Source organism: Calonectris borealis, chromosome 9 (assembly GCF_964195595.1).
Source record: "Calonectris borealis chromosome 9, bCalBor7.hap1.2, whole genome shotgun sequence".
In the NCBI taxonomy this organism is placed as follows: Eukaryota; Metazoa; Chordata; class Aves; order Procellariiformes; family Procellariidae; genus Calonectris; species Calonectris borealis.
In genome coordinates, this window is record NC_134320.1 from 17,497,171 (window position 1) to 17,521,115 (window position 23,945).

Genomic DNA, 23,945 nt, shown 5'->3' on the forward strand with positions numbered 1-23,945 from the left:
GAGAGGCCAAATCCAAACATACATGAAATCATCTGTTGGCTACGCCTCTCAACTCACACGTACGCGGCGGAACATCCCTGCCCCGTGCACGCTCCTCTGCCCGCAGACGTGTCGGGGACAGTGTGACAGGCGTGCCCTGCTCGCAGCCAGCACGCCTGCAGCCGTGCTCCTAGAAAGCTTCAGCCTTGGGACCATCTCAAACACCACCCACACAGGGTGGGAATGTCATTCTGCCTTTGGAGGGGAACCACAGGAGGAGAGTTTCCTCGACATAGAGGCTTTGCTTCTTGAGTGCTGGGAGGAACCCACTGAAACTGCTCCAGATGGGACACGTCCTCTCCTACTTTAAGTAATCCACCCGGATTTTCCAAACAGCACAAAGCCAGGGCGCTGCAGCCAGAAGTGGGAGGCAGCTCTCAGAGGTGACCCCATCTTTAAAACAGCCCGTGCAATTCCTGATGTCCATGACTACAGCAAAAGCCCGCTGAGAACAGCCCTCGCCAGCAGCCCTGCGGTGAGCCTGCGCGAGCCCTCCGGTGCTGCTACAAGCGTGGGAGCTCACCAGCTCAACGCCAGCTGGGGCACACCTTTGTGAGACACCTTTGAAAGGTCACCTTTGTGAGACACCGTCATCCCTCTGCGTCCACACGAGCCATCCAAGGCAGGGGGGAAATGGTGGCAACTCACAGCCTTCATGAAAAGGATTGTGTTAGCGCATGTAGCTCTGGTGTACTGGACGGTCCTACTAAAAGGTCATCAACGCTTTAAGATGGACGGGGGATGCTTCTCAGTTTCAGCAGATGGGCTTATTCCCAGCGAGCCCTTCTGTCCCACAACCAAAGAGATTAAAAAGCCCACAAAACCCAAAATGCACAGACCCCAGTACAAATACAGAGAGCCCCTTGCCACTGGGAAAGCGCTGCCCACGTACCACGCCGTGCTGCTGGACTCAGAAGCCTTTTTGGCACAGCTACGCAGATGCCCACAGATCGGATGAGCTCAGACCAGCAGAAGGAGGCCTGGGCACTGTTATTTACCCCAAATATCATATCTGAAGACAGCAGAAACTCAGCCATTGATTTCAGCCCAAATCGCATTGAAAAAGACTCAGCACCATTCTGAACACCTGAAACAACTAAATCGCACTGAGCCCCGTAATTCAGGAACCGCAAACTCTCTGTGTCGTATAAACAGGAGGGGGGAATTAATTCTGAACCCACCAAATTAATCTTAATCTGCTTGTACCCCTAAATTTTCTTTCTTAAAAGAAAGAAAAACATTCCTGACAACAACTGGGATGCTAGCAAATACTCCGCGGACTGCGCTTGCAAAATCCATTTGGTGCGTACCAACCTAACAAGCCAGGCTCGGGCAAATAACAGGAACAAGGAGATCAGACTCTGAGCCTGGACTAGCAAATTTGCATGGGCTGTTTTGAATACAGATTCAGCGATCTGTTTTTCACAGAGCCTGTATGTCAATCCCACAGCCAAAACCAAGAGCAACCAAGGGCTTTTTTTTCAATGCTGGGAGAATGCATTGCTCTTTGCTGAGTAGAGGCTTTGCTCATGGTTGGAGATACAGCTCCACGTAAACAAAGATAAAACACCAGCACTCTTAACCTTGCTTTCCTGGTGCAGCTATTAAGTGGGGCACTAAAATTAGAAATGCACATGGAAGAGCACTCCTAGGAGTCTTCAGCACTCAACATTTTGCCTTGTTTCGTGGTTTGCCATCCTACAGCTGATGCTCAATCCTGTCCCATCACTCTGCAAGAAAATATGTCCATTGCCTTTTCACTGCTTTTGTTATCCCCAACTGGTTGTCAAAAAAGTGATGGAGTAACAACCAATGCTGTCAAACATTGAAAACCCTTTAAAATTCCAGTCATTAGAAGACATTATTTCCCAGTATGTTTGGAACTTAATGAAAATGTATCACTGATTTTTTAATTTACTTTACTTTTTTATTGTTCTGCAGTTCACATTGAGAATGAGCTTCTTTTCCTTCAAAATATTACTCACTTAGGCTGACAGTGTTGGATAGTGGCAGATGTCTAGGACTGGGGGCAATGATACAGAGACAGGGACATAGGCATGAATCCTTAGACACCTCACCTAATTCCGCCTTCATTTTTCCCATCTGTTAGATGAAAAAAATAATTTCTTTCTCTTTTTCATTATTTGTACAACCACATCATCTAAAGGCCTTCAACTCAGATCAAGGTTTCATTTTGCTAGATGCCACGCACATGGGTAGTAAGAGGCAAATCACATTGAAGAGGTTGCCAAGCTACAAGGACGGAAGAGATTTTGAGAGGAAGCAGAGTAGCAATGCTACGTTCAAGGTCACTTAGCACAGTGGTGATAGCTGGAAATGACACAGGTCTCCAGAGTGCCAGCCCAGTCCCCTCTGGATCAAGCTGCCTCTGAGAGCTGTATACAAGTAGATTTGATCTAGACCATCAAAGCATGTTTTTTGCTATTTAAATACTCCATAAATTTTGGCCACCCAGTTTTTGCTTTTAAAAAAAGGCTAATTACCTTTGGACCAGGTACCTCTTACTATCTGGTACACCTCCCACAAAGTCCTATTTTGCCAAACAGACAATCTGTTGGAAATCCAGGATAAAACTCAAGAGTTTCAGAAGGTAGGTGTCCAATTCTGGACAAAGCAATCAGCATTCAATACATAATTCACAGCAGGGACAAAAAATCCTGAGCTTTTGTATGCTGCTATTTCCAGTATTTCACTTTCACAGCCTCTGCTGGAAGCCCTCTCTCCAGAGTCACAAAGTTTTCTTGTTTTTAAAAAAACGCAGACATTTATTTTATGGGCTGAAATTTGGCACTTTTTTTTTTTTTTTTTTTACTTAAGGCCTTGCTGCACTCATCTCTTAAGCAAGGATTTAAGCAGAACAGGTAAAAACTGGGGAAAATACCTTTTAATAGAGGAGCCAGATGACCACAGCATTCACCAGGCCCCCCAGTCGGGGTTCACCCAATTCAGGTATAACCTTTGCTCCCATCCATGGAAGTTATGCACCTAAATGCCTTGTCTACACAACCTCCTTTTACTAATGAAAGGCATAGTGGGTTCTCTGCCTCTGAACTTTCCAAAGGGTTACTGCAATTTAGAAGGTGTGATATGTAAACAGAAAACACATTGCAGCTACACAAGAGGAGCTCTGTACTTTACTCATCACACTAGCGTTTCTAAACTTTACCAAACAGGAGGAAAATATTAATCAGATTTTTTCATAATGCATCTGCAGTTCTTCAAACAATACCTAAGGCAAGCTCATCTATTAACATGCTGTTGCAGTCGTGGTAATTTTGAGATCATGTTGGTCTCCTCCTCCATTTCAATTCACTGCACCAGAAGGCTGGAACTGGCTGTGCTGGTGAAGGTCACAAAGAAACCTCTCAAGCTTAGGTGATGTTTGGTCCTTTCTAAAACTCCAGCTGCAGCTGAATTTTTGAAACATGGTCTCTCCTACACCACCTCACGTGACAGAAAGCATCCTTAGACACTGCTGTGTTGCAGCTGAAGATGATGATTTAGTCTTGTAATTTTCTGCTCTTTTTGATACGTGCAATTTTGAAAGAAAAAAACCTAGCATTTTAATCACTTTTGACTGCTTCTGTGACTCAGTCAGAGAGACTTTCACTTGCAATTCGTGCGCTCAGCCCGGGGCTGAGGTGGTGGTGATCAAAAGCTGCTTCTCACCCGCATGTTGCTGATGGCCAATATGAAGTAAACTATCAATGCCTAGAACACCTCCGCTGCCAGGGACTCTCTCAGCAACTGCCTCAAGACAGAGACAAGAACTAACCAGAAACAAAGCCTGAGAGAATCTTTCACTGTGAGGTTCGGCAACATCGGGGTTCATTCACACTGGGGTACCAGACTCGCGAGAAGGACCTCCTCCACCAAACCTGCTGCTGTGGGGAGGAAAGATCTTTTCTGCTCTGTAAAGGATCTATGTTGAGAAAATGCTTTTCAAACTTATCATTTCAGAGGAGAGGGCAACACAGCTCTGCAGGACAACAGCACCCTACCACCTCTGCCCGAAGCATGGGAAGCAGCCAGCAGGACCTGAGTGACTCCTCTACCTTCACTTTCCAGCTCAGCTGCCTTGAATTAGGCAGGACCACTGGGTACAAGGAGGGTGCTGCTGCAGATGTCAAAACTCTCTCCCTGCCCTCTATTAATAGTGGTCATTTTCAGCTCATGGCCATGTCCTCGTCACCTGCCTGGAACACAAAAAATGCTACCAGAGTGATGCCTAGGTAAGCAATGCAGGGATGGTGCAGAGATTCATACTCATCCATGTCCTCAACAGCAGGTCTGCTGGCCAAGGGGAATTGTCCGGGGCTGACATTGGCCCACCCACTCTGACAAGTATCATGGACTTTCCAAACCTACTGCGGAGGGTACAAATCCCTCTGCTTCAGAGGCACCTCCCGGGGCAGTGTGTCTCCCTGCAATCCTGAACTCGTACCAAGGATCAAAAGAGCCTCCCTCTGTGTGAATTTATGCCAATGGGTAGGGTTTGTAAAAGAAACTGCTTGTCATTACCCCACTATCACTCCTACTCCAGTGACAGGGGACTATTTTACAGTTTAGTTTATGTTGCTTTAAAACTATTTTGAAGATAAAATAAAAAAGAAACCTAACAACAAAATTTCTCTTATTCCAGAATAGGAGTATCCCCAAGGGCAAAGTATACCTGTAAAATTATTACAATGCTTTAACTGCAAAAGCACAAGTGGAAATGTCTTCTCTGAAAACAAGTCATAACTCTATTTTCCTATCTGCAGCCATTATCCTGATAAATTTGGGAAGGTCAGCTAAGGTGTAATCCAATAAACGTGCTGATATTCTGAGTAAGTACCTCACAATTTGCAGCCTAATCTATTATCCTACTATAAGACCATCAAATGACTCACCAGTTTTAATACTTAGTACAGATCAAACAAAGGAAAATATCAAAGCTTTACATTCTAGTTCCACCTTTCAAGGACTTGTTTGAGTACTCTTTAATTACAGCAGATGATACATTCAACTCTGGCATTCTCTTTTTCTAACAGCTATAGTTAGAAGTTGCTGTAGCTGTACTTTTCACGGAACATCATTACGTTAACCAATAAATCCTGAAAAGTCTGATAAACCAAACAAAGAAAGTTGGGATTTGGTCCCAGAGATGTAATTCAGCTTCTTCTGCCCACTGGATCGCACAGAGTTATTGTAATGCACCAGGGAGCAGCGGCATCCCATCGCTCCTGGGTACAGGGGACAAGTCTTCAGAGCCCCCACCTGAACTGTGGGCAAAAAGCCACAGGAACGAGCGCGTGCGCTGAGCAGCACACGTCGTCTTGGAGGCTGATGAACTTACGAGGTCAGATCAAGTCCAAAACTTGGGCTATGCCTTCCCATCCTCCAGAAACTCAAATACACCTGCAGAACTTTGCATTTGACCACTGTGATTTTTTTTTTTTTTTTTAAACACTAAAGGTACAAAATAAAAGTGAAAAACCAATCTATTCAGAGAATGCCAGATGCCAAAGGAAGAAGTATCGGGAGACAGCAGTACTGTCAGCAAACTGCAAATGCTCAGCGAAGTGGTTAGAGAAGTTACATGTCTCCACGAAGATGCTGGAGCTGACTGCAGGCATTGCCAAGGAAAATGGTGAGTACAAATCTCTTCCAGTTAACTCTCGCAGTGTTTTGACACTATAAAGCATTTCATGCATTCGTATGTGTTTGGCCCACGCAAACAAAATGAACACGGGTTATTCGAGACAGTGCCTCAGCGCTATCACTGTTAAAACTTGTCTCTCTTATCACAACAACAAAAACCTACTGGCAAAAGGACTGAATTGTATCTGGTTTACGTTGTTGCTCTTTTTGACTGACTGACCCAAATCAGACTGTTTTGCAAGGATAAGTCTGTAAGTTTATGCAACAACTGTGTACATGCTGCTAGAATGAAAGAAGAGTTTATCGAGAGGTCCCTGCAGAAGGGACGGAAACCACACAGGCCACCACGCCAGAGCCTCTGCGTGCAGATGGACGCTTTCAGAAGTGCATAAATCAGATTTAACTCTGCTTTTGCTAAGTTCACATACTTAAACAAGAGCAAATCTAAACGAACTCTGATCGCTACTTTAGTTCTGCTCCAAAGGTATCAGTTCTCAATTACTTAAAAAAAAATTCAACAATGAAAAGAACCAAAAAAGCCACAAACTAAAGAGATGGCCTAGATGGATAATAGATGTGCACTGCATCAGTCAACTTTCCCTTTGGTTCTTTTGACTTTTGGGGGTTTATTTAGGGCTGACATTGGTAAGACAAACACAACATCTACATACAGCTGCATACATGCCTACGGACCTGTATACGTATAAGAAATGAGACCAGTCACGAGATCAGAAAGTGAAGGCGCTGCACAACTGGGTACAAACCATCTGGGATGATTTTAGAGATCTCAGGAATTGCCCTTTTTAAAGTGCCGTTGGGGTGTCACCGCTTCCTCTGATAAAGGACTTAAATAGCATCTTACCAGAACTTAAATAGCTCCACTCAAGCACTACCTAGATGAGTGACAAAAATTAGCTGAGCCGCTGTCACCCCTGCAGTCCTTGTCTAGACACAGCAGAGTAAGTGCGAATTCCAGTCTGCCTTGCTGGGCTACAGCCACCCTGACAGCTGAGCTATGATCCAAGCCACTTCATCGCCACCGATCAGACGATAAAAACAAAAGAAAACAACTTGAGACGCAGATATCTGGATCCTTCTGGCAACGCGACAGATAAAAGTTAACAAAACAGAAAAACAACAACAAAATACGAATGTAAAAGTACTTGTGAACTGAGCAGGTTTTAATTCACAAGCTATTGTTGGTGGAGAGTCGAGGCAAATGAAATGCCATTTTTTGCAAGTATTTTTCTAACAATGTCCGTGGCAATCTAGCAACCGGGATCAGAGGCCTTTTGCTCAGAGGTACAGCAGCTTTTGAGCCGGTGCCCCCTTCAGAGCGGCTGTGCCCTTCTCCCTGTTGACAGCCACATCTGGATGCTATCAGGAGGAACTGGCATGCCTGCTCACAACAAATACCAAGCGGTTAGCAAATTGACTCCAGCAGTCAATGCTGGCCACTTTCCCACTCTCTGTTTACGCAATGTGCCACTAACCTGTTGAGTCCGAGGTTTGTAAGGAGAGCTGCTCTCTAGGTCGGCCAGGATGCTGGTCAGAGAGTCGATTTCTGCATCTAAACTGGACCGCCTCTCCTCAAGCGTCTTGCCACCGGGATTCACCTTAAAGAAGAAAGAAGAGTTCCAGTTATTCAAACCACTTGGCCTGGCACACGGTTTCATACTGTCTTCATGGAGCTGCTACCATGCCCCGGCAATAACTCTTGGGTTGCAGGGACAAACATGCTGAAATGCTATAGCTCTCTCCCAGAACCAGCGAGCCTCCACCTCACAAGGATTCAGGCTGCTTTGGGGCTTTTCTTCATGCGTTTCCCACAATGGTCCCATTGTCTAAAGTTGACTTGGAGGATTATGCAACGCGGCGTGCAATCTGTTACCGAGGCGAGGAGGCAGGACAGTCCCCATTCCCGCAGATGGAGAAGAGGTATTTTAGCAGGACGTCCGGCTGGGCAGCCAGGCTGTGGCAGGCTTGGAGCACCTCCATTCTGCGAACATCTCTTCTGCCACATCCCCATCCCAGATGAAGCACAAACAGAGCAGAGCTGGAAGCCATGGTGGGCAGCGACCAGCCACCTGCACCTGTTATTATTTTAAATCAATCCATGGTAGCTGGTACCTGTCTGATTCAACACTTCTTTGCAATTTCCATCTAAAAAATGATCTCCTTCAGGAGGCGTGAAAAGGTTCATTTCTAGCAGATTCAAGGTGAAGGGCATGATTTGCAATAAGCGGTCACAAAATAACATAAATAAGGTCCTTGTGAAAAGGGCTATTACACAGGAAAGCCCATGCCCAGAGCAAATACCAATCTACAGCCAGGACCCTTTCTGATTCAATACATCTTGCTTTCTCTCTGCTTTCAAAACAGCCCAGCCCAGCTTGTACCCAGGCTGGTAGGGATGCTCGCTTGGAAGGGAAGAGACATGAATTTTCACTACCACCACCCACCTCCGAAAGTAAAACCCAGGTCTCAGCACCACAGGAGAGTATGTCATCCCCAAGCTATTGTTCAAGGGCTGCACTGCAACCCCTGCTAGAATAAGCATTTTAAAAGAGGACTCATTCACACCCTTTGTTTTTGAAAAATCAACCTAATCCAAAAGCTCTGGGAAAGATCTGTGCTGTAGAGCCCAACCCAATGGCAGTACCTCCCAGCAGTGCACAAAGGTGGGTACAAGCTAGGAAACATCTCCCTCCTTTGGAAATTAGGCTCTGGCAGGAATAAGAAGTTCAAGAAAACCAGCTAAGGGTCCCCATCAGGTGTGATGTAGGTGCCAGGAGCTTACCCAACTTAGCCAGCCACATTTAGGGCACGTGCACAAACCGAAGTTCTTGAGTCAAGTGAAATATTACACATTGAAAGTCTTTTCTCAACCTGACTCATACTCAATATTTTTCTTCTGTCTTTCCGTGTCTGACTTATCTGCAAATTCTCCAGATGGAGTCTCTTCGCATATGTGGAACTACAGAGCTCAGTGCAGAAGAGCTCGCTCGCAGCTTGACTACAATAATAAAAATACTCAAGAATTACCTAACAACTCACCTAATTTCAACTGTAAAGCCTGTTCAGACTATACCAGCACCTCCCCGCAGTCAATCCAGCTCTGTTTGCCTTCACTCTCACCAAGTTACTTCAATTTTCCAAGCCAAAAATTTGCCTTTCCCTTTGGCTCACTGTCTGCTCCACATAGTTTTTATTTAAATTTCATTTCAGGAGCACTCGATCATTACCTGTTTTACAGAACTCCCCAGTCATCAATCCGACACATAAATGGCAAGTTGGTCAAAGAGAGACAGACTATGCAAAGCAGGCAGGCTCTGATCTGCCAAGCTTAGATGTGCTAAGGCATTCATTAGTTCCTAATAATTATTAAATCTTATTGGATTACAATAAATTTGGCTTGACTAACAAGAAAATGGAAGCTCCAATGCGCTTCATGCAAGAACACGTCATTTAAAAGGCTGGAGTCAGGTTAGAAACTACGTACAAACTCAATTCTTCTTGCCTATTTTTATTATAAAGCAAAGTTTTTCCATCCAAACTATTGTTCAAAAAAAGAAACACTTTTCACAGAAATTACCCCAGACCGTTACTCCTGGCTAGCTGTACACACCTGGATTTTTAAATCTGCAAAAGTCCAATTTCCTTTCCACTATTAGTGCACTTCATGGCTCTTGTTTGGTTTTTCTCCATCCTCCAGTTGTTGGCCTATAACTAGAGGACAGCCACAGGCTTCCCAGACACAAAAACTGTGATTGCCCCACTCCAGAGAATTTTTAAGCTAAGCAGCCAAAAGCCAGCCTGGAAAAGGGGGGATATGCGAAGGGCACCTGAGGCACCAACACTTGAGGTAATAAATCAAGTCAATGGCAGACCCAGGAATAAAGCTGGAGCCCACGCACGGCCTGTTTGGTACCCTGACCCTGGAGAGGAGGGATGGTGGCAGATGAGAAGATCAGCCGATTTCATTTCTGCTTCTTAGCATTTCTGGGCCATGTTATTCCCAGGTTCTCATTCCCCAGAACAATTACGCAACAGCTGACTAGCAAACGCTGCAGAACAAGTTGTAAGGTTGTAAAAGTTAAATGTCCTTAGGAAACCTAGAAAAATACAATAAAATAGGATGGAAACATCTCTATTGATTCTGGGCTCTGTAAAAGATTTATTTATTCAATTAAAACATAATCAACTTAGATTAAGAGCCCAATTCTACAAATGCTGGAGCACAACGCAGTAAGACAGTGTCGACGAATAATGCTACTGATCTGTGTAAGGGCCTATTGGGACAGGACTGGACTTTAAGTACATTTAAGAAACAGTAATCCTCGCAAAGACAGGTTTCTGCTTGCTCTCTCTTCCCCATCTCCACGAATCTTGCATTTTTCTCCCCATAGCGCTCCAGATTCAACTAAGGGATTTGCTGCAAGTGGAAACAGGAGAAGAATTTGCAGCGCTAACTTTAGCAAGAGAGGGTTAAGTTATTTCTCTTCTCTTCGTCATGACGTTGCTATAAAAGTTTTATGATATTGCTCTGGAACAAAACGCAAGCGCCAGGTCCCAAGGTACAACAGGTTTGCACAGACACGGCTCTGCTCCGAGGAACCCAGACTGGTTAAGCTCACAACCTCGCAGATACAAACACCGGAACCAGAAAGAACTGCTAATTCTATTTCTGTCTGGATTTATGGCATTGTTGCAGACATGTCGCTTGCACGCCCTCCCTTTCAGCCAGCAGAATATGGAAAAATGGGTTTAAAAAGAAAAAGGATGCTATCTTTGGCCCAGCCAACGTGAGTTCGACAAAAAGCAAACATAAGCCAACCCAGTCCAACAAATTACTCATGCCAGAGACTATCCACTCACGTGAACTTCTGCAACGCCTACACTCCTATCCCCTGGCTCAGTCCCTGCTGCGAGGCAAAAGAGAGAAAAACAGCAGAGAGCTTCACTGCTTGGCTTGTTTGTCCTCCCCTGAATTCCTGGTGTGCAGTTCAGAGCAGCTGTGATGGTAATCCACTCCTGAGCCCACTCTGTTCTGATGAAAACTAGCTTTAATTTTGCTAACCCTTCCAGCCTACACCAGTCAGTGCCACAGGTCCCCCTGTACCACCCCAAGGGACATTCATTACAGAACACGCAGTGCAGAGGGCAATGCAGGGCCTCAAAGTTTGCCTCACTGTGCTAAAAAGGCCATAAGACTATTCGCCAAGCTAAAAGACATGAAAAGCACAATGATTTCCCTAGATGCCACCTTCTCCTACAACCTAGATCACCTACTTCTATCACATTTTGCAGGTTACAGCAGAGAAACATGAATACTTCTTGTTTGTCCAAGTCAGCTCCTTGCAATGGACTCAAAGAGAAGAATCTGGCTCCCAGATGTCCTTCCTAGCTCCTGCTCCAAATTCCTTTCCCTTCCCAGACCCAGCTGCCTCTCTTTTATTCTCTGTTTTCCCCTCTCTCCGTGCCCTGTTTGCTGCCACGCAGTGCTGCAGCTTGGGACAGTTGCTAGCCCCTGGGACAAGAGGCAACGTGGTCTGGGCTGCCAGGTTGGCTTCTGAGCCTCTACGGGAAATCATGTTGATGCCTGGTGGTGTTGCTGTGTCAGGGAAAGAGGGAGGGTGGCTTTGCAGTAGCAACCTGCTGACTTACATGACTTAGAAGTGACTCCAGAGTCCCAGGGTATATTTTCTTCCAAAACAAGGCAACAGCCAAACTGCTGAACACTTTCAGAGCATCAGGACTTTGTTCACTACAGTGCAATCTTCCAGCATTGAGATTCACCTTCTCCCCATCCACCTTAGCCTTGCTCAAGTCTCCTCTAAAGTAGGTTGAGCTGCATGCATTTCATGAGCATTGTGGCCAGCTCACCCTCTGAGCTGCGCGCCAGGAACGCAAGCTGTCGTTATTGGGAAATGCAATGCCGTTATATATGTACAGACACAGCAGAGCTACAGCTAGACACACAACTTCCTCGTAGCATCAGCTCGCCCTGCATGCCGTGCTATCACAAGTCACTGATAACCTCATAACTCACAAGTGGAAGAATGGAGATGAACACCATGGGTATTATGAAAGGTCGTAGCTAATGACTTGAAACAAACGGGCTGGGGGCCCCCAGTGCCCTCTGCTCTTGGTACATTGGTTTTACTGGGAGCCTGAGGTGCTTGGGGAGCTATCTTTGGGCTGCCACAGGTCACCGCTGTTTGCATTTACACATCCAAGAATGGGGAAGAGCAGGGAGCAGAAAAGCCCTTTGCAGCAAAGGCAGTCACAGAAAGCAAGAACTAAAGCAACAAGGGCAGTGAGGAAGGGGGGAATTTAGGCAAATCACGGGTAGATAGTAAATAAAGACTTTTGCCCTGAAAGACGTTATTGTCTTTTCCTCCAGCAAATGCAACTGAGCCACAGACGAGGCGGCAGAGCTGATAAATTCAGCGACCACTGCCTGCTTCCACCAGGCTGCACCCACAGCAGCCACCTGCCAGCTCTGCAGGCTGTCGAAATCCTCGGGTAGGCACTGAGGTGGTAGGAAGAGCAAATGAAACAGCTCTCCAAACAAGGAGTTAGCATCTCTTTCTACCCCATGGCCTCGGGCTTAGACAGAGCCGCAGACAGAGGAGGAAGGATGGGGCTCTTATTTCCTATTTTAGCTGGGGACAGGCAGGGGAGAGGAGAGAAAGATGTTTGATTTTGATGGCATCCACTATACATACAAGAAGAGACTGTGAGAAATTTTAACCAGGAAGAAGAAACGAAGTGATTCAGTCTTGATATACATCAGGCTGGGGTTTATGTTTAATTTTTCCCTCCCCCCCCCCGCCTTTCTTTGCACTTTCTCCAACAATACCACTGCCAGAGGCAAGATCCTTTTCAGACATACACCCAGCTCTCTCGCTGCAGAATTTCCCAATTTTCCTTCCAAGGTCACAAAAGCCATCCAAAGCACAAAAAGACACTGCAGTGGCAAAAAGATGCACCGTCAAGGGCATATATCAGGAAAATGAGGCACCTTGAAGATGAGCCTCTGTGTCTATTCTCCCTTGAGCCTAAAGACAAGTGCAAACATTTTGTTTCAAATTCCCTGATGTAAATTAAAACAATCCCAAGAGGCAGCCCCACCAAGCACACACATGGAGACACAAGCATTCGGGGTGAGGGGGGTCTAAGATGCTTGACTGATGCCTAATCACCGTTCCAGGCACCAAGGAGGGGCTGGGAAAGTAGTCGTGCCCTTCAAAAAACAGAAAGATTGAGTCTTTTGAAACAAATCCGAAATGATGGAAGATTTCAGCAGATGTGACCGCAGTGATTTCACCAGACGTGATTGTATCAAGGATCTAATAGAAAAGAACTTCCCTGCTGTTCCATCAGGCTGAAGCCAGGCCTGAAACATCCTTTTTAGTCTTTTGATGACATCAAGGATAAAAGCCAAAGGAAGTTAGGTTTTGATTTATTTTTTCCTCTCTCTTTCTTTTTTTTCAGGCACAAAATAGTTTTACCTGGTTTGTGTTGCTGGATATTAGCCGGACCAAAGGAAAACACTTCAAAAGTTTGAAGTAGGCTGTTCAAAGGCGTTGTTCGGTGTCTCTTGGACGCTGCTGTCATTTAACTGAGCAACTTTTCTACAACTCCGGCCACTTTTGAAGATCTCCCCCTAAGGAGGCAGGTGGCCCTACCTGCAATGGGACTTAAATGAGGTGGGGGGCAATCATCCACTAAACACCAGCCTACCTTACTGCCCCAAAAAGGGACAATAAATGTGCCAAATATTTTCCCTTGGCAAAGTTCATACCAGCAGCTGTGCCACAGCGAACGGCAGGAGACATAGCAGGGTAAAGGGGGCTGCGCTCCTGAGGTCCAAGCTCAGCTCAGTCCCAGACCTACGGCATGGGTCCAGGGTAGCCACAGTTTCTCCATCCATGTAAAATGCAAATAGCAGTGCGTATCCTGAGGATTAACTGATCTTATCTCTGAAGCAGCAAGGTGTTGTGAAGAACTGCACGGGGCAAATGAACAAGCTGATGAAGAAAAGTTATCTGCTAAGCATTGCTAGGAGACATCTTGCAAAACCTTAACAACCAATTTATAAACTCAGTGTGGAATAGGAGGCCTATAAAAAGGACAAAAAATAAAATTAAAAACAAACAAACAAACAAACAAAACAGAGAAAGCAGGTAACAGAAGAAGAAAGCCTGAAACTAGAAGGCATCAGTCTCAAAATAAAGAAAAGGGGGTAGGTGTTCCGTCACACAACATGCTCTAAGCTGCAGAGGTACTTCTGCTGCAAGATGCTGTGGTTGCTATGAGTTTACATGAACTTCAAAAGCAGCTGGAGAAACACGTGGAAGAAAACTCCACCGAGATACTTTAAAAATAAATAAAAACTTCTCTGTGCTTCCTTTTTTACATTTTTCTCTGGACACTCACTACTGACCACTGCTGATCTGATTTGGCTCTCTATAGACATTTACATGAAGCCTCCGCTTGTGCTTTATATCCACCAGCTGACACCAGCCAGGAGTCACTTTTTCTGCTGGTGGGTACATGTCAGTCTCTGCGGGTTAATAACTGACCAGCACCTTAGGGCCAGGGCTTGGACCAACACCTGGAAACCCACTTCTTCCCTCCTGGGAGCTGAGACAACAGAAATCACAGCCAACTGCACTCAGCCTCCCGGGACACATATATGAAAGACAGCAAAGACTTTGTTCAGTTACGAATCTGTATGACAATAAAGATTTATATTTCCCTAGAGATCAGTGTGACTGGCACTGCTCACATACAATAGTTAGGAAACATCCCCGTCCCAAGGAGCTTATTTTGTCAACTGGATACCAGCCCCGGGAAGGGAAAGCAGGTAGAGGGGTGGGAGCAAGGTGCTGCAACTCAGAGATACAACCAAGCTCCTTCTGGCCACCAGATGAAGACACTAATCCACCGGGCCAGCCCAGCTCCTTAATGGACATTTCATTCTCTGTATTTGCTGTCCCAGCCCTGACAAAACATGCCAGAAGACAACAAACGGCCGTCCAAGCCATCCAAGCTCCAGCTGCAATTTCCCTGCAGGATGGCCCCGATTTCACATGATCAGAAGGCTGGATCTGAGCCGCTGCCATGCTGAGCGCTGGCTCGTGGGCACTCCTGTGGAAGAAGTGACCCTTCTTCCATCACTGTTTAATAAGCCATTGCCTTCTGCACATCCTGAGAGGGGCCCCAATCCCGAAACCAGCACCCCGGCTCCGCTCGGGGGCAGAGCCCAGGACTATGTTCCCTTCCAAACAGCTCCTGCCCCTACCACTGGAGAGAAGCTTTTGCCACAAACACCCATGGTTTGCCCAGACTTCTCAAGACCACAGAAAAGGATTTGGCCCTGGATATTGGATGAGTGAGGAGAAATAAAAAAGAATGAAGCTGAATCATAGAGGTTTAGCCAACAGGCTCCATGGCCTGGGGCACACCATCCTGAAGCACTGGGTCCGAGGCCAGCAGCCGATGACCCCAGTGGCTGTGATGGGACATGGACAATAGCCCATGAGATGTGCAACGCTGCCTGTCCCATTGCCACCCTTGAGGACAACAGAAGGCAATTATACGACAGGAGTAAAGAGGATGCAGCAAATAGGTCAAAGCACTCAACAAGATCTGCCTTGCAGCCTAGGTGTGCGCTTGTAGGTGCCCCGAAGCTGGAGATGCCAACACAGAGGTCCTGTGCTGCCTGGTCCCCACAGCCCCCATCTGGTCTGCCCCAGGACAGTATTATCCAGCCCCCTGCTCCCCGATTCACAGACTGACACCTCTACCTCGGGCATTCAAACCTGCACCCAGCTTTTTCGGGTTTCTGACCACTGCATTTTGCTCATGGAAGGAAGTTCTGGAGATTTCAAGGTTGGCTAAATGGCATTCAAAAATGCCCTGCCACTGAAAAACAGCAAAATGGCAAATGTCATTCAGCTGACCAGAGGATCCTCGTACTACAGGCTGGCTAGTACGTGGGGAAGAGGCACCGTGATCCTCAAGCACATGAAAGCAACAGGATGGATTTGATAAGGAACAGGGATGAAGAGAGAAGGAGTCCCACGCGCCAACATCTGCCAGAGCAGCAGACTCAATGGTCCTGATAGTTTACTTAACATGTCTGATCAAAAGCTTTGGGAGTCTTGTCTGTGTTAAGTGCTACCAGATGCAAAATCAGCAGCAAGATGAGAAGTGTATTAATAAACTAAGGAGGCACATAAAGTTATTTGAAAACTGAATGGGGAAGATGGGGAGAGAAGGGGGAGAATAAAACCAGTTTATTTTTCCATTAAGGCAATTTAATATTCTCCGGGTGGAGTTACAATCACTCGTCCTTGGGAATTAAATTGAATTAGTGAAACGTTCCTGTTCATCTGCAGAATATACAATAAAAATGGAATAGATCATTTTTTTCTTTATGCCTTCTGCAGGACAGCGCTACCTCTCTGTTCATGGGGCAAGAATAGCTGGCCATGAAATCCTTTTGACCCAGCATGACTTTCACCGACTGTAACTAACTTTACAGCAGCAGGTAATATATCGTTTTTCTTTTAATTAATGCAATTACATTAGGACTCATTATTGATAATTATGAAGACCGTTAAAAGTTTCCCCTTTCTTTGCCCACTCCCCCGCCAACTTAAAATCTGCTCCAATATTGTCACAAATTAATGTTTAATTAGCCATCAAGCAGAGCTGATGTTCCCTGCAGAGTATTGCTGCTTGCAGAAAAACTGAGAACTAAGAGGAGATATCGGATATTTCATCATTTGCCTCCAAGGGGAACCATAACCGAAGAGCAACCAATTAGCCCAATACAGTTGCAAAGTTTAATCAATATAGAAACCAAATGGCTCATTAAGTGTCCACTGCAATAAAGGAAGACCTTCCCACTGACTCGTACGACGTGAATGTTAGATTTATAAAAGATCCCATGGTGATGTCCGAGAGCAAAGACTCCCTTCACCTCCACATCCTGGCCAAGTCGCGATCTTCCTCTTTCCTTTTCTGGCATAAGAGAAGAGGGAAGAGGAGGATGCCTCCAACGGCACAGGACATGTCTGACAAGCCACGAATTACACATGCCTACACACAGGGTAAGCTGTCACACCCAGGCCCCTGACTCTGGATCTCTATTCCATAGGGGAAAACCACACCAAACACCAGCTCCTGCCCAGTGCCGCGCCGTCCTGGAGCAAGGAGAGTGCAGAGCTGAAGGTGATTTTACTCCTTTCAACACTTCTGGTGAGTCTGGCGCTGAAATACCGTGTCCACTTTGGAAGGCAGCATTCTAAAAACTTGAGAGACGCCCCAGAAAAGCAGAAACAGCTGACAACGAGACACGTAGCGAGCTCACTTGGTTTCACTTATGAAGGAGATTGAGTAGCTCGACAGCAATATCTAAACAGCTTCACAGAATGAATATGCCAGATACCACAAGACTGCCCAATCCAGCAAAACAGAAAAACACGCAGCAGCTGGGAAGCCGAAGCCAGGGAAATTCTATTTAAAAATAACAGATATTCACTTATGTGTAATACTGCAGGTAATTAAATGCTAGAACAAACTTCCAAGATTTCTCCATCTCTTGATGTTTGCGGATCAAGGCTGGATGCCTTTGGTCTCCCTGGGTGACCAGGGGAAGCTTTATGACCTGCGATACACAGAAGGCACAGCTGACAATTTAATGGCTCTGCCCGGCCCCCACATCGACAGAGGTGAGAAAGCAACAGCGCTGCCGCGTTCATAAATATCTATTGAAATCACTTTGTGTTTGTACCACTTTAACTGGAAATTAAATTTACATGAACAAACTCTATCCCACACAAGACTCTATATTGTGACAGTTAAATGAAGAGCTTTTTAAAAGGGACATGTCTCAGGCAATTTTAATCAAAAAAGATAGGTTTTGTTAAAGCTACCAATTTCAGAAAATTAAGGTTGACTAAAACTGTTCTTAAAAACTCCTTTTGGAATTTAATCACATATTGGAAACCCATATGCAGCTGCTTGTGTCACCTGCAAAAAGGCTGTATAAAACATAAGCATATGCTTAATTTTACACGTGTGCTTAAGTTCTATCAACTTTAATGAAGTTTAAGCACACAGTCAAGCTTCTCCGAATTTGAGAAAGCATTCCTGAACATGGGCTATGAAGCTATTAGGAAATCACCACCAAAAAGAAAAGTAAAATTAAAATTGGCCAGTCAATTTTCACAGCCTGAATAAGCTCCAAGACCAAAGTTAAACATATAACATACTTCTGAATTTGTTTGCTTGTTTTGCTGTAATAGGAAGAAGTGCGTGCCAAAACGTTTGCAAGGATTCAAGAATCTCCCATCGAGCCTGGCAAAATGTCAGCAAAATGGCTGTATAAAACTACATGAAATTCAATGGCTTGGGTTTGGCTTCTGCAGAAATGAGTCACGTTAAAAATCTACTATATGTCTCTCAAAGCTGAGAAGAGGAAAATCTGGACTCTGCCTCAGTCCGCACGTTTTTGGGGCGGTCAAGCCTCAGCTGGGCAGACCCCACAGTTCTGATTCACGGAAGAAGGTTCTTGCCTTCAAGAAGTTTGCAGTCTCATTTTCCAAACCATTAGGCTCACTTTTACCTTCCCTTCAAGGCTGCCAGATGTGTGTCTGGTATTTGATTTGGCTGGATGACCGTGGGTTTTCTTCCTTTTTTAACAACCACCTCCTCGTTCGGACACCTTACCTTCTACACATTTCCTAAGTGAGAACCTCAGCTGAAGGAAAAGGACCTGAATTACACAGAAAGCTGAACAACGAATAACTTGCGCTGCCCAGAGACCGCTGCAAAACCCTGTGGAGAGAATCCCCAGTGTGCAGATCCCTCCCGGGTGACCTCCGAGGTTTATTTTGATACTGTCCATATGCAGATAAATGAATGTAAGTTGTTGTTTTTCAATAAGAATTCATGCATCAGAAAACGTGGTGTCCCCGGTACACATTAGACCTCAAGAAAATATCTAACTGTATTTCTGCTTGGAGCCAACACAGGCACAGAAGCCAAACGGGATTTACTTCTGCAGAGGAAGTATATTCCCTACCTAAACGTCTTTAAGAGGCTCACCCGACCTTAGCACCGACCCAACGCCGCTCCCAGCGGGCAGCCCTACCACCACCCGCGGGAAGCGCTGACGCCCGAACGTCTGCACAGACCTCGGCAGTGGCATCTTTTGGGAACCCAGAGAGGAGCATTGCAGGGCAGAACCAGGGGAATTTGCAGAGCCAGAGACAGGGGGAGGAAGGGGGGAGCGACTCAGGAGTGAGTGGAGTAACAGAGCTGAAGAGGAAGGCTAGACCTGGGACGTGACAAGACATGAGGCTGTTTCCATGGCAAAAGAGAGACGCGGAAATGAGGAGGTGGAGAGGGAAGGAGCTGTAGCTCGGGACTGTTGAATGAGAGGAGTTTGTACAGCACCTCTGGCAGAGTTGTCACTTGTTGGCTTCAGCAGCACTTGGAGTTGCTACAGCTTTCCCCAACATTTCTATTTTACCTCCCATACCACTAAAACCAAAACCCTAAAAACGTCATATGATGTTTTCCAGATACTCTTCCTTACCTGTTCTTTGTGCATTAAAGCTAATCAACATCCTGCATTCTTATCAGCAAATCAAAACTGAAAAATACTATTGTGGGGAATGGTCCTGCAACGATAGAGTTTAATGGGAGCAGACACTTAAAATCATGCCTGCCTCTGTCCTGGAGCAAATTCCTCCAGCTCTGGCTACAACAACATTTCTCACTGGTATTTCTACCACCTTTCAGCTTGCTCAGTCACTGTGCCACACGGTCTTTGCAGAGGCAACATCTTCTGACAACAAACCCACCCGTCATGGCAGCTGAAGCTGTTTTTCACCAGCGATGGAAACGAAAAAACAGAGACAGGAACCTGCATTTGAGCCACTTCCATTCTTGGAAATCAGATGCTCTCACAACTTCTCCATATCCATGTCTCATTACTGCCAGGCAAAATTTGCATCAAAAATAGGATGAAGTTTGCCCTACTCTTTGAACTACTCCGGGGCTGTAAAACTGAATTTAGAGAGACAACTGGATTCTCCCATCAGTATAGCTGTATTTCCTTTCATCTTGCCTGACCAAAGCTCATTTCTTTACTGCACAGCATCGCAGTACTTAAAGCACCAAAACCAAGGTGGGAATCTGACTCCGTCTGCTCTGTCACGTTCCAGCCTACCACCATGCCCAAGATGCATGGAAAGACTTTGACTTTCTAAACCACATCTTCCAATCCCAGCCAGCTTCATAGAAAAGGCGCAATAATTCGTCTGCTGCAATTTTTAGAATTCCTTCTCGCCACTGACAGTCTGTTTGTCTTAGTTTCGCCACTGCATTACAGTTCCCTAATGTAACACAGGCTATCCAGGATTTGACACAGGAGCAACCGATCTTGCAAGAGATCTTTCCTAGGACCTGCTAAATCCAACAGAAGATTTGAATAGCACTCAGAAATGAGAAGAATGGAAATTTCTTCAATTCTGATCATGTTATCTCACTCTCTTCCATCACTCAGCTCATCTGCTTTGTTGGGAGAATTCCCACGTCTTCATTATCTTTTAATTTTCCCTCTGCTTAAATAATTCTATCTTGGATACAATGATGGTTTTTCTTCCATTTTGTCTGTCATGGGCCGGTACTAGCTCTGACAGGATAAAATTGCCTGCTTTTTCTGCATGCTTTCCATGCCTCCCCTATTACTTTCCACATTCATGTCTCTATTATCCGTGGGTGGATAATCCAGGTTACAGATTAACCTCTCCGCAGGTGCCAGCACTGAACCTGGCTCCAGCGCCAGCACTGTGACAGCGTCCTACAAAAAGTTGTACCCACAGGAGCCAGGAGGTGCCCACCAGGGCTTGTAACGTTGGGCACAGCACCGGGGGATCACAGCCACACTGTTTGGACCCAAGCCGGCACATGTGCGTAACGCTGCCCTGTGTCTTAACCTGGGATGGTTCTAGCTTGATGATCTCTGAACACCACAATCAGCAACATCTCTGACCTTTCTGTTTCCTATCACAACTTTTTAGATGGTCCCATACCCTTATTTACATATGATCTGTATTAGGCTTTTCCTTTCTTCTGCTCCCTCACCTCATCACCCGCTATACGTGGCAGATTATCAAAAGCCGCTCTGTTTCACCTCTGAAAGTGTCTCCCAGCCTCACTCACAACCCTCCTCCCAAAGAAGTCACGAGTGCGCACCAGTGCAGGTCCTGGCGCATCCTGCATGCTGTGTTACTATATTAAACAATAACATAACAAATACATTAAATAACACAGTAATAAGCATGATGAAAATAATGAGCACAGTTAACTGTTTGGATCCTTGCTTCCTTTGTAGTCCTTGCCGAGAGGTTTAGCTATTAAAGGCTGTATTGCATTATAACATTGCCAAGATATTAATAGCCAGGCAGAGAGATGAATGGCAGGCTTACGCTGCACAATTAAAACTTTTCCAGTTTACCCTTTCAGTAAAATTTGTGGTTTATAATAAGCATCTTTGTCTATTCTGAAGAGAGTAAGGATTGGAAAGTTACATAGATGGGAACAGAGGTTCATTAAAGATTTAAAATAGAATGTGGTTTGGCACTGTAAAACAAACATGCGTATAAATGGGTTGCATCAAGAGCTGCCTGAAAGAAATGCTCAGTGTTCCTTTTCTCTTGTGATCCTGGATCTACTGGTCATGCTACCCACAGAAAGGGATAAAAAAGCAGCAGGGATAAAACGTGCATGTTTGTTCCCCAATAACGTGGAGGTCTGCTCTATATCCCCACTCATTTAGCGTTTCTCATACATATATAGAGTGTGTGTGTGTATATATATACACGCATACGAGAAAAACATGCATTTTATCTATCATGCATCCAGATATTCATCAACATATACAGACTTTGTATTACTGATTTTTCTCACCTTAGTGCCTAGAAATCCCTATTATAGAGCAAATGCATATCGTCCTGTGGAGAGCCAGTGAGCATTTAAACATGCAGAGAGCATACATGTTATTTGTTCAAGTCTAATTCAGAGCACAGCACATTCCTGTTTCTCAAACACACGAGGAAGGCAGAAGAAGGGAGACAGATCAAAAGCATTCCTGCAAAGCCAAGGTTTGAGTAAGAGGGTTAACATTACCAGGTAATTTACTTATACTGTTGGACACGGCTTCAATTTAGATAAAAGGCAGTTGCTTATCACATGGATTTTAATAAATCAGGTTAGGAGTTCCAGAAATCTGCAAAACCTGGATCTCAAATGGCAAGCGATACGCACAGACTATGGCTTTATTTACAGAGTCACTGGGAGCTACCGCTCCTTGCCCGGAGCCAGACAGCTCCGCTGGCAGCAAGAGCTGCACCACGTTACCCATGTTCCTCGCCAGCGAGCACCTACACCCAGGCCAATAATCCCGATGATTAACAAAATCTAGCACTAGAGGGAGGCTGAACACACGTTCTGCTCTCTTTGGCCTTTTCGGCTTCTCCAAACATTAAAAGGCAGGCGATTTAAAGCAAGCCCAGCAGCCAGGCAGAGCCCAACCACCACGCTGCCGAGCAGGAGATGTGCTATTTAAGGCAGCACCCCCTGTAGGCAAAAATCACACTCTTCCCTCCCCAGCTATTTGTCAATATGTGCACCCAAAATAATAATTAAAAAAAAAAAAAAATTAAAAAAAAAATTCCTCCATTCCAGCTGTTTCCTTAGCCAATGAGTCACAGCCCACGAAGAGGCACCACCGCTCGCTGGGGAGTCAGACGGCAAAATGCCTGGCAACCTCCTCCCTAACAAGGATGAGGCTCTCACCACACGTTCCCACCTTCTCCCAGGCGTGAGCACTAGGGAGGAGCGAGTGGGGCCTCTCCGAACAGCCTCTAGAGGAAGGCGCATACGCCTTCACACCGCGTTTCGGCATTTCTCCTCTCAAGATTCCTGGGCAATAGGAATTTGAGCCCTTCGCCTGATTTCCTGCATCAAAAGAGGACGATACAACCTGGTCCGTGAGTCCCGTAGGTCTGAACATGAGAATAGCTTCTGCCCATGTACAGCACAGCACTGCAGCCCCTCCATGCATAGGTGGTTATAACAAGAACTGGTGTATTAAACTATTTTATCATAGAATCATAGAATGGTTTGGGTTGGAAAAGACCTGAAAGACCATCTAGTTCCAACCCCCCCTGCCATGGGCAGGGACACCTCCCACTAGACCAGGTTGCTCAAAGCCCCATCACTTCAAGGCTCAAAACCTTGAACACTTCCAGGGAGGGGGCATCCACAACTTCTCTGGGCAACCTATTCCAGTGACTCACCACCCTCGCAGTAAAGAATTTCTTCCTAATATCTAATCTAAATCTACCCCTCATGCCACTGTTCCATGTCTGATTGTTTCTTCACTCTACAGTCCATCCTAAACCACTTCTGCACATCCCTTTTGGTATATCCCAAATTCTTTCTGGTCTCAGCCACTGATGGTATTTACTCATTAATTTGCAGTTTTTACAGTAATGAGGCCGTGCAATGTAGCAGACAGAATTGCTCTGGGCCACAGGAGATCTGGGTCCTATTTTTAGCCTGCCGCTGGTCAGCCTGGTGACCTAGGCAAAGCACTTTCCCTGCTTCAGCTTCCTTATCAGGGAGAGACTGGTATTTCTTTTGTAAAGTGTTTTGTGGCCTGTCAATAAAAAACACACTGATAACAGCCAGGCGTTGTTGGGAAAGAGGTGATCTCCCTGCTGAATACAATCCCCTCCTTTCCGTGTTGCCGTAGCATCTATAGGGTCCCAAATGAAAATCAGACCCACACTGCAGACGCAGCACCTGCGGGTAATTAGCAGTGATTCGTAAATGCATGTTTTTCCAAGGTGGCCCTTGGCAGGTCCGCGGCTGAGGGTGGCATCTGCTCTGAGCCACCCAGGTCCTGCCCCGACACGAAACGCTGGGCTCTGAACCTCTCCTTTAAGGGCAACTGGTCGTTTCAAAGCCCGTGGAGGTCTGAAGCCCTTGTGATACAGCTTGTCAAGATGCACCCACAGCACACGCAGCTCCAGAGCCAGCCTTCCCGGGGATGGGACGCGGGGTAGGGACCGGCTTTTCGCACCGCTGTGCGCAGCCCTCATCCCAGCAACCCTGCCTGGCGAGGAAGGAAGAAATGGCCGGTGCCA

The 23,945-nt window shown here is 45.8% G+C and overlaps 1 protein-coding gene across 13 annotated transcripts in view; it reads right to left on the reverse strand.

Annotated features, from left to right (window-relative positions):
* LPP (LIM domain containing preferred translocation partner in lipoma) overlaps positions 1 to 23,945 on the reverse strand; it is a 349,989-nt gene that overhangs the window by 162,829 nt on the left and 163,215 nt on the right. For all 13 annotated transcript variants that reach the window (XM_075157104.1, XM_075157110.1, XM_075157103.1 and 10 more), the window contains one exon: positions 7,197 to 7,319. In XM_075157104.1, coding sequence (XP_075013205.1) covers positions 7,197 to 7,319 — 123 coding nt within the window. The remainder of the gene's footprint in view (positions 1 to 7,196; positions 7,320 to 23,945) is intronic.